This window comes from Lampetra fluviatilis, chromosome 4 (genome assembly GCF_964198595.1).
Source record: "Lampetra fluviatilis chromosome 4, kcLamFluv1.1, whole genome shotgun sequence".
NCBI classification, from domain to species: domain Eukaryota; kingdom Metazoa; phylum Chordata; class Hyperoartia; order Petromyzontiformes; family Petromyzontidae; genus Lampetra; species Lampetra fluviatilis.
This window is the reverse complement of record NC_136278.1, coordinates 15,488,153-15,502,857: the sequence shown is the minus strand read 5'-3', so window position 1 is coordinate 15,502,857 and position 14,705 is coordinate 15,488,153. Positions and strand designations below refer to the sequence as shown.

Genomic DNA, 14,705 nt, shown 5'->3' with positions numbered 1-14,705 from the left:
TCGGACATTCTTCCTCCTCGAAGACATTGGTGGTGTAACCATCAACTCACTAACTCACTTATTCACCCATCCACTCACCACTGGTGGTGTAACTATCAACAGCATCAGAATATCAACAGCAGGCCGATGCGCAACTCTCCTTGGAAAATGTAAAATTAAAGGAACAAGCGATTGTGGCCATGCAACCCAAACTATGGACCATTTGGTAAACCCATAGACACAAAGAGACAAATAGAGACTCATAGAGATGTGTTTTAGAAACACGCCACACTTGTGAGATTGTGGGCATGCAACCCAAACTATGAACCGCATAGTAAACCACTGCAGGCTGCACTCCTTCAATGGAGGATGAAGAATGACACAAACTCTCTCTCCTGAAGCCCTCTCGTAGCTGGCAGACCTCGACATTGAGATTCAGCTTTTGAACACATTGTCGCTGCCATCACGTGTGAGAGTAGAATTTGATGAGTTCGTACCGAGATGCTGAGAATCTCGACTCTGACTACTGCGCGGCGAGAAGAGCTGGCTGCTCTCGACGACACTCCGGATGGCATCATCGTTTACGATTGCATCACCGTGATTATTTGCTTCGGAGACGTGCACTTCGCCTGCATTGATAAAAAGTCCACATTAAGGTTAATGCGAAGACTACGAGATTTGAACAGGTGATCACGTAATGTTTAATGCAGAAGGAAAAATCCCTCACCGTCTTCACTGGTCACATCCATGTAGGTAGGTGGCCCGAGGCTCACGGATGTCTCCCCTGGCGTATACTCGGCACGTGTACACAGCGGTAGGGTCCCTTCGCTGGGATCCATGAACAGAGTGCGGGGAAATGAGTGTCAATAACTTACGTGACATCGCTATTTGCTCCTAAATAAAGCTTCATAATGTAGAAACGTTTACAATGTAGTTACTGTGATCGAGAGTTTTTTAGTTCATAATCTGTCAGATTTTTTAAATTCATTCCCAGATGAAGGAGACTGCTGATGCATAATAGGATAACTAATTTTGCTAATTATACTACAGCAGACATACATTTCATAATAAAAACTAAACACTTCAGCCAGCAAGCCCTTGTCAGTGCAGTACGTACTCTACAACACGAGTTAATTACACTTCTATGACTCGTTTTACCAAGGGGGACAACACTCGTGCTGATCACTGTTTAGTGGGTTGTCACTTCTTCCTCCGCTGTCTGAAACGGACACAATTCATGGTCTCATCTACCCATTGATGACATTCTTCAGCAATGTGTGAGCAGCCTTGCATCACCCCTTTCTATTTATTGAACCGTAGTCCAGAAGCCCACATGAGAAGCCATTCAGTCCCAAGTGATCTTCTGTCGACCGTTATTACTCTCTGGTTATATACAGGATGGCCACAAAGTCAGGCCACATAGGATTACTTAATTTAATTAAACCAATGTTCAAACTGACTTCTATTAACATGAATGCATATGTAGAGACACAAATAGTCACTGCATGTTGCGCCAGCCACGGTTTCTGGCGTGCCGCTGTGTGCCGTGAGCCTCCATTGGTGGTTTGAGGGACACGTGACCGGGAGCAGGGAGCTCGGGTCTTGATACAGCAGGGGGCGTGGCCGAGGGCGGAGCGAGGCCGCGGCCAGGGAAATAAAGGGGGAGCGCCGAGCGAATTTGGGGCTCATTCTGTGGGGCTCATTCTGTGGGGATCAACTGGAAGCTCTTCGCTCTTCGTGCAGTCTTGACTGGGATTCGTGGGACAGGCGGCATGTGTACTGCTGACCCATTCGTTTAGTTTAACTCGCACGCACATAGCGACAGATAGCCACACCTAGCTAGCAGACTCAGAGTGTTCATAGTTTAATAATAATGCAATTTATAACGCGTGTAAATTTGCGGACGTAATGGCCGCAACTCAGAGGCGTGGGGCCAAGCTCAGAGTCGCTTGAAAGCATGGTTATAAAGGTACGTTAATAAGTGTCTCTTGAAAGAGGCGATTGAGGTGATGCTGCGAATGTGCAAAGGGATAGCGTTCCAGACTGTTGGGGCTGTCACCGAGAAGTAGCGCATAGACATGACCGTCCTGGATCTTGGTATCAAGAGGAGGTCGTGAGTCGCGCTGCACAGGCATCTGCCGTGTGATGAGCTGCAAGTTGTCAATATTGAATAAAGGTACGGCGGGCAGGCAGATATGAAGGCATGGTGGTAGAGGCAGGCGATCTTGTATATGACCCTACTGGCGATGGGTAGCCAGTTGAGGGTACGGAGACTGGCAAGTGAGTCGAGACGGGGATGAGTGTGGCCAATGACGACGCGTGCTAGGTTGTTTTGTAGTCTTTGAAGTTTTGTTAGGTTGCCAGTGGAGGTCTGGACTAGGACGCAGTTGCAATAGTCGAGGCGAGACCCAACTATGCAACATGCCAATGTGTTAGCAATTTCAGTGGAGATGAGAGGACGTAGGTCTCTGAGAGCCCTCAGGTGAAAGTTACATGAACTGATGATATGATTGGTTTTACGGTCAAAGGATAAGTTGAATCTAGGATGACACCGAGGTAGCTGAAGTGATTGGTGAACCTGATGCTGTGACCGAAGATGTGTATGTGTGTTGGGAGTGCTGATGAGTTGAGACGTTGCTTGGTACCTAACATGATGGCCACTGACTTTTTCGGATTAAGGGCTAGGTTGTGTGCAGTGAACCACTGTTGCAAGGCGGTGGTACATTCTGAGAGCCTCTCGAATCCAGATGCATTGCTAGAATCGATGGTGGTGAATAGAATAGTATCATCCGCATATGAGTGGTGCTTAACACCGAAGCTTGCGATGAGCCGGCCGATTGGGGAAGTGTTGGCTGTGAAGAGCAGGGGACCTAGGACGGAGCCCTGGGGAACCCCGTATAATACTTTTGTTTCAGGCGATGTGGACGTGCTCACCCTGACTGAAGATTGCCGGTCAGAAAGGTACGAAACCATCCACTTGAGTGCTGAGCCACATATACCGAAGTCGGATTTCAGGAGGGAAGTAAGGAGCGAGTGGTTGATGGTGTCGAAGGCTGACGAAATGTCCAGACTTACAAGTGCAACAATGGAGCCGGAATCAATGATCGTTAAAATGTCATCGAGCACTCTAGTGAGTGCTGTTTCTGTGGAGTAGTTTTGACGGTAAGCTGACTGGAAGCAGCAGTAGTTTGCGGAGGAGGTGATGTGTGGTTTTAGCTGGGCGAGGGCTAGTCGTTCAAGGAGTTTAGAGAGGTTCGAGAGATTAGTGATGGGACGATAACTAGATGGGTCATCCGGGTCGAGACTTGGTTTCTTTAACAAGGGAGAAACCAGGCCAGATTTGAGGTTGGACGGAAAAGACTCCACAGAGAATGAGGCATTTGCAATGTTCCTGATCATGATGGCGAGTTCCGGAGCACATTGCTTGAACAAGGAACCTGGGAGCACGTTGAGTGGAGATGACTTCAATTGAAGTGATTCTATTAGAGAGAAAACGTCTTTTGTAGACACCGGCTTTAGCATAGTTAGAAAGGTGTCTGGGTGAGTGCTTACAATTTCAGGTAACTTGAGCGGGGTACAATGGTGTGGTGTGTGGGTAGACGTGCAAGAGTTTGCGATGGTGATCAGCTTCTTGGTGAAGTAAGTATTAAAAGAGGTGGCAAGTTTCACTGAGGTCAGGGGATCGCCAAGGTGAGGGACCATGGTGCTACCAGGATGTAGAAGATCTTTGAGGGTTTTCCATAGAATGCGTGATTTTCTGGTTGCTATTTTGATGCGTTCTTCAATGTAGGAGGAACATGAGACCAGGATAAGTTTGTTAGTTTTCCTGCAGGCAACTCTGTAGGCAAGTCGATCAGCAGGTAGACCACTGCGGGATGTGATACTTTCAAGGCGCCTCCTGGTTCGCTTAGCAATGATGGCGTCTCTTGAAAGCCAGTGAGTGTCGGGGGAAGACTGCCTAGCGGTTCGTAATTTTAATGGAGCCAGTTTGTCCAGCGCCGCCCTCATGTCAGCTTCTAGTTGGAGAGCGCAGACGGTTGGATCCGATGATGGGGACAACGTTGAAGGCGAATTTGCAAGAAGGTGGTGTAAAGCAGAAAACTTGATACCCTTGAAATTACGCGAGTTGCGGGTGAATTTGATGGTGATTGGCTTGGGAATTTGGAGGAAAAAAAGTATGAGGTGGTGGTCGGAGTAACCAGTTTGGAAAACTCCCAGTGCAGTGATGCGTCAATGCTGGTCAGGTTCCAGAACCAGGTCGAGCATGCTCTCAATGTTTGTTGAGGAAGCTCTGGTGGGGCCTGAGTTAGTGATGACCAGGTTATGGCAGGCCAAGGTTGACTCAAGGTGACTATCGATGGAGGCTGGGGTATTGCCGGGGCAAATAAAGTCACATGTAAGCACGAGCCTGTGAGATGGGTAAGGAATCAGGTAAAGTAATTCCGAAAGCTCGTTTAAGAAGGTATTGATGCTGCCATCTGGAGGGCGATAAATGGAAATGATGGAAAAGCACTCGTTGTTAGTAGTGAGGGATACGGACTGGACCTCGAAGGTGGCAGGAGCTCTATAATTTTAAAGTGTGCATTGTAAACAGCCGCTAAGCCACCACCCCGCTGGTTAGTTGCACGAGGTTTATTAAGAACCTTGTATCCCGGGGGCGCAACTTCCAGAGAGATGGCTGGCGGGGAGTCTGCAGGAATTACTCTTTGGTTCTTTCGGTAAAGTCACGTAGAAAGAAAATAAATTAAATAATAGAATACGATGTTTCGATTGCAACACAAACAACCATAATCAGGTATGAATGAATGAAAAAAAACATAGTAAACCCAGAAATACAATGCAATATAACCAGAGAGTCGGCCGACACAACAGTCAATACCCCACCTGCTTGATTATGTTCTTCCAAAGATTGCTAAATTTGAGAGGACAAAACAAAGACACGGAGACACAAAGAGAGAGAGACACAGGAGATGCGTCACCTTCCAATCGGGGGTTTGCGGGCGACGGTTGGCCATGGCGCCCCGCACAAGTGACGGCCCTGTCACGCCGTATTGTCGCAGCGGCGGCGGGTTCGTCCACGGTTGTGGGGACTGTCGAGGGTGTTGAGGTGTGGGTCCTTGTTCACACCGGTGCGTAGGCGACCATCATTTCAGAAATGTTTTTGAGTGCTTGCCGCCAAAATCGCGTGCCATTTCACCCGTTTCGATATCCTGCTTCGCCGCGAACGGCCAGTCTTTAGGAATTGTCGGTCAGATTTCGGCTACAATTGGCGTTGGTGAAATTCTGTTTACAAATTCGGTACTCATTTCTAAATCTTTAGCTGTATCCTGTCTGTTAGGGACTGACTTCCTATCTAAAATGCCGCTCAAAATCCTAGTGGATCAGGGCTGCATTGAGTTACCGTCGGGCCGCCGAATGGCATTTTTATCATCACCGACTCTGTTTCGCACAGCGAATGTTTCGGTCCCTGCGATGGCAAAGCAAACGGTGAAAATTCCCCCCGGTGCGCAGATGCTGGTTCCCTTGCATCTGAGGAAGCATCTCGATCACCACACGGTTCCACATGGTGGTTCCCTCCACCAAGGTGGTTCGTACCCAATATTTAGTCTGCGCGCAGACATTGGTAGCAAGCGATCGACAACCTTCAATCTAAGTTTTGAACGTCGGTCCGGACATGGCGGTGATTCAAGAGGGCTCATGCATCGGCCGCATGTTGAGAGGAAAAATACGGTGCGAACATGGGTGTTGCAGCGGCTGTGGGGCAGGGTGAGGACGGTGACGAGGCATGGTTAGACACGCTCTGTTCCGAAAGCAAAGATTTGTCAACGGCACAGAGGGTCGATCTGCATGCGCTCTGAACGGAATTCTCCAATGTCTTTAGCGGATCCAAATTCGATATTGACTGCACGCCTCTATTGCACCACCAAATTAATACGGGAGATTCCGCCCCTATTCGTCAAAACCCTTATCGCCTAAGTCACAAGGAGAAGGACCATGTCCGCCACGCGGTTGACGAGATGTTGAATGCTGACATTATCTCTCTTTCCAACAGTCCATGGGGGGCGCACATTGTTATTGCTAAAAAACAGGACGGCAGTTTGAGGTTCTGTGTGGATTTCTGCAGACTCAACAAAGTCTCCGTGGCAGATGCATATCCGCTCCTGCGGATGGACGACTCGTTGGACGCTTTGTTGGGGGCACGGTTCTTCTCCATGGTTGATTTACTGTTGGGATTTTGGTAGCTGCCGTTAGATGACAGCTCTAGGCCAAAGACTGCATTCCGCACGCCCCAGGGCCTTTTTGAGTTAAACCGGCTTCGGACCGGACTTCACTCAACGCCAGCCACATTCCAACGGCTGATGGAGCTGGTGTTAGCAGGCCGACAATGGGACGCCTGCTTGATTTATCTTGAAGACGTCATCGTATTCGGACGTACGTTCGAGGAGCACCTACAGAGGTTGCAGGCTGTTTTCCTCAAAATGCGGCCTGTTAAATTGAAGTTTAAGCCGCAGAAGTGCCACCTGTTGCAGAGATCGGTTAAGTACCTAGGCCACATCGGCGAATCCGGGATATCAATGAACCCTGACAAAACTGTGTGCGTGCGCACACGGCCAACCCCCAAGTCGCGGGTGAAGTACGTAGTTTTGTTGTGGTTCGCCTCTTATTGTTGACGTTTCATCCCCGAGTTAGCCATGATTGCAAAACCGCTCCACGTCCTCATGGCCAAGGGTCAGACATTTAGTGGGGGGAGGAGGAGGCTGTGTTTACCGCGCTACGTGTTGAGCAGCCATCCGGCCAGCTGTCCCATTGGCTTGAGGTCCTTTAGGACTATGCATTTGTAGTTTCTTATAGAAAGGGCGTCCGCCACACAAATGCTGACGCATTGTCACATTTACCACCCGGTGACAAGTGCGCGTGCATTTCGGGTGTGGGACGGTGCAGGCCCACCGATTCAGCTCCGCCCCGTACGGTTGTCGCTGCAGCCTATGTCGCGCACACGGACGCTGCAGACATGCGTGACCATACGCTCGGTCTCACCAACACCGAGCGGGGGCGACTCCAGGCGGAGGACGCCTCCTTGCTCACCTTTAGGCGCCGTGTTTGTGACTCCGTGGAGGGCGAGAGCCGACGAGTGTTATCCACAGTGATCCTGCGAGGGGGCCTCCTGATGTGATGGGGTGCAGAATTAGAAAAATACGTGACCGTTCCCACCATCCTGCGGGGCAAGTTGATTTGGGCAAGGCATGAACGCGTTATGCATTTGGGGGTCAAAAATACCCTGTCCACCCTTCGCCTCAACTTTTTCTGGCCCGGCATGGCTGCTGACGTTCAGAATGTGTTGCGAGGATACACTGCACGTGCCCGCCGAAAACCTCCACCAAAATTGGCGTGCCCCCCTCTCTCCAATCGATTTGTGCATCCCGTGTGAATGAGCTCGTTGTGCTCGATATGCTCGGTCCCTTCCCCACCACCCCGCAGGGAAACAAGTATTTCCTGGTGGGTGTAGAGTACCTTTCTCGGTGGCCAATTACCTGGCCGGTGCCGGACCAGTCGGCTGCGACGATCATGGATGCCTTTCTCCACGGGTACGTTTTGGATAAGGGAGCCCCGGAACACCTTCTCACGGATCATCTAAGCTGCTCAAGGAGGTGTGTGACCTGTTGGGCACCAAAAAGATCTGCACCTTGCCCTATCACCCGCAGACTGACAGCATGGTGGAGCGCCTACATAGGACCCTAGCATCCATGCTATGTCAGCAACGTCAATGAAGAACAAACGGACTGGGACCTGCATGTTCCGGGTGTTCTTGTCACTTATAGATTGGCCCCTCATGCGTCCACCGGCTACTCACCATTTTTTCTCATGTACGGGAGGGAACAAGATCTGCCTATTGATGTCCAGCTGAATCCGGGTCTGGCTCGTAAGAAAATGCCCGACCGTATACGCTAGCCTCCAGTGCTTGTCGGAGGCGAGGGAGGCCTGCCGAGGTAATTCGGCTTTAAAACAAGCTGCTAATGAGCGGCGGGTGGAGACCAGGGAATCTGGGACCAAATGAGCAGTAGGGGATAGGGCATGGCTTCACTGCCCCCAGGTCCCTGTGGGGACGTCCCCTAAGCTATAATAACCTTGGCGGGGCACCGGGGAAATCGTTCAGGTAAAGAGCCTGCAAAGTGTCCGCATCCAATTCGGTCGCAGGTGCTGGTTCGTGCATGCATGGCGTCTTAAACCTATTTTGTCCGCCTGACGGCGCTCCTTCATTTCCCATCCATGGGGGCTGTGTCGGGTGTGCCCGACGAGCTAGGATGCGCATCCGCGGATACGATGCCTCAGGGGTGCTCTGCCTCTTTCCCCACAGGGCCCGAGCACCTGAGGTCTGCGGAGCAGCCTGCTACGCCGCCGGTTTCGGCTCAAATTGGGGAAGGACATCCATCGTCCGGTCCTTCCTCTCCAGTCGAACAGCCTTCTCCTTCTCCACCTCAGGAGGGGCCGCGCCCCTCGGGCCAGCTTTGTCCCACTCCAGGACCCCCGCGGAGGCCGCCCCCACCCCGTCTGGGAGCCCGGTGACGAGGACGTGCTCAAAAACTGGCCGGTTCTGATGATTCTCGCCTGCACGTCAAGATTTCCGCACACGATCGGGTTGCGGTCTCACTCGCGAGTCGGAGGGGCCATTGGTTGAACCGGGCTCATCCTGTGCTCGTGGGGGGAGAGGCACGCATGCGGCTGTGGGATTGTGCTGGCTGCCGGGAGGGCGGATTGACCCTTGTGAATACCCGTCCTCCCTTCTCTTTCCCTCGTGGATTTTGTCTTATGATGTTGGGGTGTTTCCCCCACTCGCGTTGTTCATTGTTTTTATTAAGAGTTTTACATTGGGGGCCACGCCTTGCAATTTGTGATTGAACGGTGGAAATAATTGAGTTTTTTTGGAAAATGTTCTCCTCTCCCCTTCAGAATTTCGGGGGATTCCCAGCTGGGGTAGCTATATTTTTATAAAGGGGGGGGGTAGTGTAGAGACACAAATAGAGGTCACTGCGTGTTGCACCAGCCATGGTTTCTGGAGTGCCGCTGTGCGTCGGGAGCCTCCATTGGTGGTTTGAGGGACACGTGTCCGGGAGCGGGGAGCTCAGGTGTTGATACAGCAGGGGGCGTGGCCAAGGGGGAAGCGAGGCCGCGGTCAGGGAAATAAAGAGGGAGCGCCAAGGAGATTCGGGGTTCCTTCTGTGGGAATCAACTGGAAGCTCTTCTTTCTTCACTCCTCGTTCGTCATACAGTCTTGACTGGGATTCATGGGTCAGGCGGGATGTGTGCTGCTGACCCGTTCATTTAGTTTAACTCGCACGCACATAGCGACAGATAGCCACACCTAGCTAGTGGACTCAGAGTATTCATAGTTTGTTTATTACACGTGTTGCCTCCAACTTATAGTGTGTGCGCCTCCGTGTACGTTACACACGACATGCATTAATTCAGTTTTTAATTAATTTAGCAGTTATTTAAGATCATAGGTGTGTAATTCATTCAGGGTTCTTGGTCGAGTTTTGTAACGTACAAATTTGACGTGACCCCACAGGAAGAAGAAAATATATTAATAACAATAGATCAAATATTAACTTAAAGAACAAACAACAACAAAAATTCATACCCGTGTAAAAATTAATGAAATAACCATATGCATCATAATTTTTGGGCCACCTTTTATATATTATTACAATGTAACAAAAATACTAATTTACAAATAAGTGATTTATCATGCTTGTGACAGTCTCCTTCAGCCTGGAACGTATATGCCTGTGTATGTTCCTTCCATGATGCACAAGTGATGTCCATGAAGCACAGGTGATATGTGTACGTGTAGTGACTAAATCGGAGACAGTAAGACTTGGAGGCACTTCTTTATTTAGCAAGCACCATCGGGATAACACTATTTATTAAGACCGTCTATTGTCAACATCACTACTTAGTTAGAACAGTTGGTAGGCTGTCTGACGAGTGGCGCCCCGGGATGGTGAAGACAGAGACAAGAAGAGAAGAATGGTAACGAGGACGAGAAGAATGGTGACGATGGACTTGAGCAGCACGACGGGGATCCCACTTCCAGCAACAGCCACGAGGTCCCCCACAGGGGCCCCTCTTATGCTCTCAGCGTGACCTCGCTCCGCACCGGCCACGCCCACTTTCTGGAACCTACTCGCGGGTTCCCGAGGCTTTCCGATGGGCCCCTTCTGTGACCTAGATCCCCCTCTCGTGTATATCATGGCCTGCTGACTTCAGTACAGCCGTACACCGCAGATCCCCTTTTTCGCCAGCAGCCAGTGCTATGCCACTACTTCACCCCCCCCCCCCCCCCAAAAGAAAATAGCCGTCTCGGCTGACAACGCAATTTACCTAACAGGGAGGGTTAACGAACGTGAGAAAAAAACCCTGTAACTATTAACCACGAAACCGCGAGGGAAGCGAACAATCTCCATTGCCCGCAGGCGTGCCGCAGCCCACGAGCATCGGGAAGGACCCCAGGTCAACCGGAAGCCACAGCCCGGCTCGCAGCTGCAGCCACCCACCAGACGACGTCGGAACACAATTGAACAACGGGAAGAGAGCGGTTCAGCAGAACAAAGCCCTCTTTGAGCGAGTCCTTGACGCCGGTCCCCCATCTTGAGCAGGAACTTGCATGCTGGGGACCACCGGGACATCACATAAATCGCCTAAAGTGCGCGGCCCCTCCCTGAGAGGAGAAGATGGCGCCCGGGCCTCCACACATGGTCCATTAAAAATAGGCACTGTCGGGGGATCTCTGGACTTCAGGTGCTGGGGTTCCGTGAGGCCGATGTCGGCGGGGCGGAGGACGTTGTAGGCAAGGGGGGCGATCCGGTTCTGTTACGGCATTCCTTGGCGATGTGGCCCAGCTGGCCGCACTTGAAGCAGACGGTTGTGGACCTCCACGCTGAAAGGGGTCCCCCCCTCTCCTGCCGCTCCCGCTCCGGTCGTCGACCTTCAACTCCCCTCCCACGTGGGCCCCAGGCGAATGACGCGCAGGTCTGCTCCAGTTCCCGTGGTGCAGGCTCCTCCGGCACCCGCGGGGTGGCAAGCAACCACCCCGCAGGTTGACATGCGCTTGGATGCAGCGGGCCACCTTTAGGGGCGACAGGCCATCCTCTTCCGTGATGGGGAGAGCGACGCCCAACTCCCGGGCCAGCGACAGCAACCTTTCCAGCGCCAGGCAATCCAGGAAGATCTGTTCCATGTGTAATGTGTTCTTTTATGGAGACGGAGACGTGGAAGTAGAGGCAACAAGGTGTGTTTATTTTTAGCTTATAATAACTTTCTTACGCCCCCTATCTAGGGAGGTACGGCCTCCGGGCTATTGTGACTTAAACACTGCCCCCTGCTGGCTTCCAGCCCTCTGGCTATCCATGTCCTAGGGGAGGCTATCCTGACCCGACCCAGCAAAGGTACGGGTCCGACCACTGGTCCAAGCTCGACCCGACCCTTACAAGGGCAGCGGGCTCGAGGTTCCAGGGTCCTAGTCTAGCTGGCCTTCAGCCTTCAGTCTTCAGCTGCAACTGCTCTTCAGCTCTCCAGAGGGTCCGCCTTATATACAGTTTCTATGCTGAGGGGCAGAGCTTTGTGGGATCGTAGAACACCCCACAGCCCCCACCCGTTGGGAGGGGCTGCGGGGGATCCGAGGACACCCCGCAGCCCCCTCCCCCCGGGCTGGGAATCGTAACGATTTTTTCCTGCCGGCTCGCGGTACCGCCCATGATGGGCACTGTCCGCCATTGCGGATAATTGCAGCCCATCTACGGCTCTCCACACTTATTTATACGCGATCCGACGCTACACATGCGGGAATACGCTGCGTGGTCCAAGGCCAGCAGCGCGCTGTGGAAGGCAAGAGGCGTCTCTCGACCTCGCCCCGCCTCCGCAGCACATCTCCGGCGCACCTTGGACAGCGGGTCGAAAATGGCGGCCATCTGAGCGCACGCCCGAGGCAGAGTCGCTCAATCCGCCACCGGGATGGCCTCAAACACCGCCAAAGAGTCATCGTCCAGAGCCGTCGGCAGAGCCCGCAGACACTCCTCGTCGGACCACCCGACCAAGGTGCAGGCAGCTTTGAAACGCTGTCCAGTCGCCTCCCGCTGCCACGAACTTGCAGGCGGGAGGCAGGCACCTTCATTGAAATGGCACCCCCGCGGAAGCCGCCGATGGCGACTTGAATTTGGCGGGAATCAGCTCCCGCTCCGCCGAGCCTGTGGTGGGCGAAATGGCGGCCGCCAGCTCGGGCGAGAAACCTGCCGGTTCCCGTGCTGGCGCGGTGGTGGAAGGTGAGCCGTCTGTCTGCAACTCCTGTGCCGCTGCTCCTCCGGTGGGCGCAGCAGACTCAAGCTGAATGACCAGCTGCACAGCAGAGGAGAGCAGGTGTGCAAGGCGCCCGGTGAGGTCGCGCCATCTCCTCTACGGCCGGCGGCTGCGAGGGGCCGACGTCCTGCTCTCGCTGCTCCGCAGGTGCCGCCACCTTGGGACACATGACCAGGGTCCCAGATTCCGGGGCTGTTGAGGGGATAATGTCCCCGTCGTCCTCCTCTCCCGAGGACACTACAGGTAGGTTCTTCCTCTTTGCTGCTTTTGACATGAATTTTCTTAACACTTCTGACGCCAAATGTTGTGACTAACTCGGAGACAGTAAGACTTGGAGGCACTTCTTTATTTAGCAAGCACCATCGGGATAACACACTATTTATTACCGTCTTATTACCATCTATTATCGGCGGCACTACTTAGTTACTATAGTTGGTAGGCTGTCTGACTAGCGGTACCCGGGGATGGTGAAGACGGAGGCAAGACGAGAAGAATGGTGACGACGTCGACAAGAGGAATGGTGACGATGGACTTGAGCAGCACTTTCAGCAACAGCCACGAGGTCCCCTACAGGGGCCCCTCATACTCTCAGCGTGGCCTCGCTCCGCCCTGGCCACGCCCCCTTTCTGGAACCTACTAGCGGGTTCCCGAGGCTTCCCGATGGGCCCCTTCTGTGACCTTTCCCCTAAATCCCCCTCTCGTGTATATCATGGCTTGCTGACGTCAGCACAGCGTACACCGCAGATCCCCTTTTTTGCCAGCAGCCAGCGCTATGCCACTACATATGTATGCTGAACTCCTTTCTCACCATATGTAACCAACCGTGCTCGTCAGTTGATTTACTCACCGAGACGAATAGCGCTGCAACATTTCCTGAATTTGTTTAACGATATCTCTTTGACCATCGTCTCCAATTAAACGAGCTGAAAAAACAAATTCCACGAATCAAAGACTTGACTATACAATACACTAAGATATATACTTTACTAATTATTATTGTTACAAATGATTACGCTTGTTGACCCAGGAAAGCCTCAGTCTCAAAATTCTCTTGTGTGTGCATGTATGTTAATACGTGTGTGTATGTGGGGAGTGGTAGTGCAGCGGTTAGCGTGTTGTTCTATGAACCCAGCAACCTGAGTTCCATTCCCGTTAATGGCCAACACCAGTGACAATTATCTGAACCAGACTCAGACTAAAATGAGTACCTGGTGCGGTGTGTAAAAATGTCATCATTGGGGAGCAAAATGTGGTTGGGCGTGGTGCTGGCCACCCACCGTCTTGCGTGCCATGCCGGCCTTCATAAGTAATCACTAACAGCTACCAATATTTTTCTCTCATGTGTTTTGTTTATGATGCTCAAACACCTTGTTTGTTAGTTGTGCAATATTCCTTAAGGATCCTGAACTCATTCTCTCTAATTTCGATGTTTTTGCTGCTGCTGTGCTCATGCACTACAGATCTCTCTTGTAAAATAGCCAACTGGCTAAATGGGAGTAATACATCAAAATAAACACAAATAAATAAGTTATATGACGTGCATCACCCATTTGTTAGTAAATACTGTTTTTAAATGACAAGTCTATCCATTATTTATTATATATTTTGGGTAAAATAATCTAAACAAATTTGTGTCATCAAGACCCTCCACCACCCGATACAGCCAAAGTAATTAAATTGCCGCTGCACAAGCGTTTCACCACGCGCCAAATATTATTGATTCAGCTCAAGCATGGTCACATCAGTACATAACGGCCTCAACCAAAAATATATTCTGAATCTAAACTAAAACTAACTTTACTTTGTATTTTAGCAATGATAGTTCAATGAAGTGGCTTATCATGTGGAAATATATAGCATGCAAATACTCTAAACACACATTTCTAAATGTGAAGGGAGAAACTGGAGGACCTGGAGAAAAATCCAAGTGACCTGGAAATAACATGCAAACTCCAAATATAGAGGCATCAGGGTTGGGATCAAACCCACGACCTCCTGCATACCAGGTGAGGTAATTAACCTCTTGCCAACGCAGCGCCCCAATATCATATCAGCCGTGAAAAATTACGTGTTAAAAGTCGATGCATGTTGTAAAATTCTCTTGCAATTCAAATCTAGATTGAATTAAGATTTAATCATGAAGTTTAAGAAAAGATAACAATGGTGAAATTACAAAATGCGGTTGTCAGAGTTAGCGTGGTTGGCTATGTATGGTGCGAAAGAAGTTAAACATACAAAACGTAATAAATAGGCTCGACCTAAATGTTTGTAAAGAGTTGGGTTGACTGCTTGCCTTAAAGTTTCCTGGCTGCCTGAGTCACTTTGTTTGGACTTTACCTCTACTTGCCTAATCTGGTCACTTTCCTTTCCTG

General features: G+C 51.0%; 1 protein-coding gene across 1 annotated transcript in view; it reads right to left on the bottom strand.

Annotated features, from left to right (window-relative positions):
- REV3L (REV3 like, DNA directed polymerase zeta catalytic subunit) overlaps positions 1 to 14,705 on the bottom strand; it is a 360,686-nt gene that overhangs the window by 137,468 nt on the left and 208,513 nt on the right. The window contains exons 8-10 of the mRNA XM_078855676.1: positions 13,181 to 13,256; positions 707 to 807; positions 477 to 608 (exon numbers count right to left, since the gene is read on the bottom strand). Of these exons, the coding sequence (XP_078711802.1) occupies positions 477 to 608; positions 707 to 807; positions 13,181 to 13,256 (309 nt within the window). The remainder of the gene's footprint in view (positions 1 to 476; positions 609 to 706; positions 808 to 13,180; positions 13,257 to 14,705) is intronic.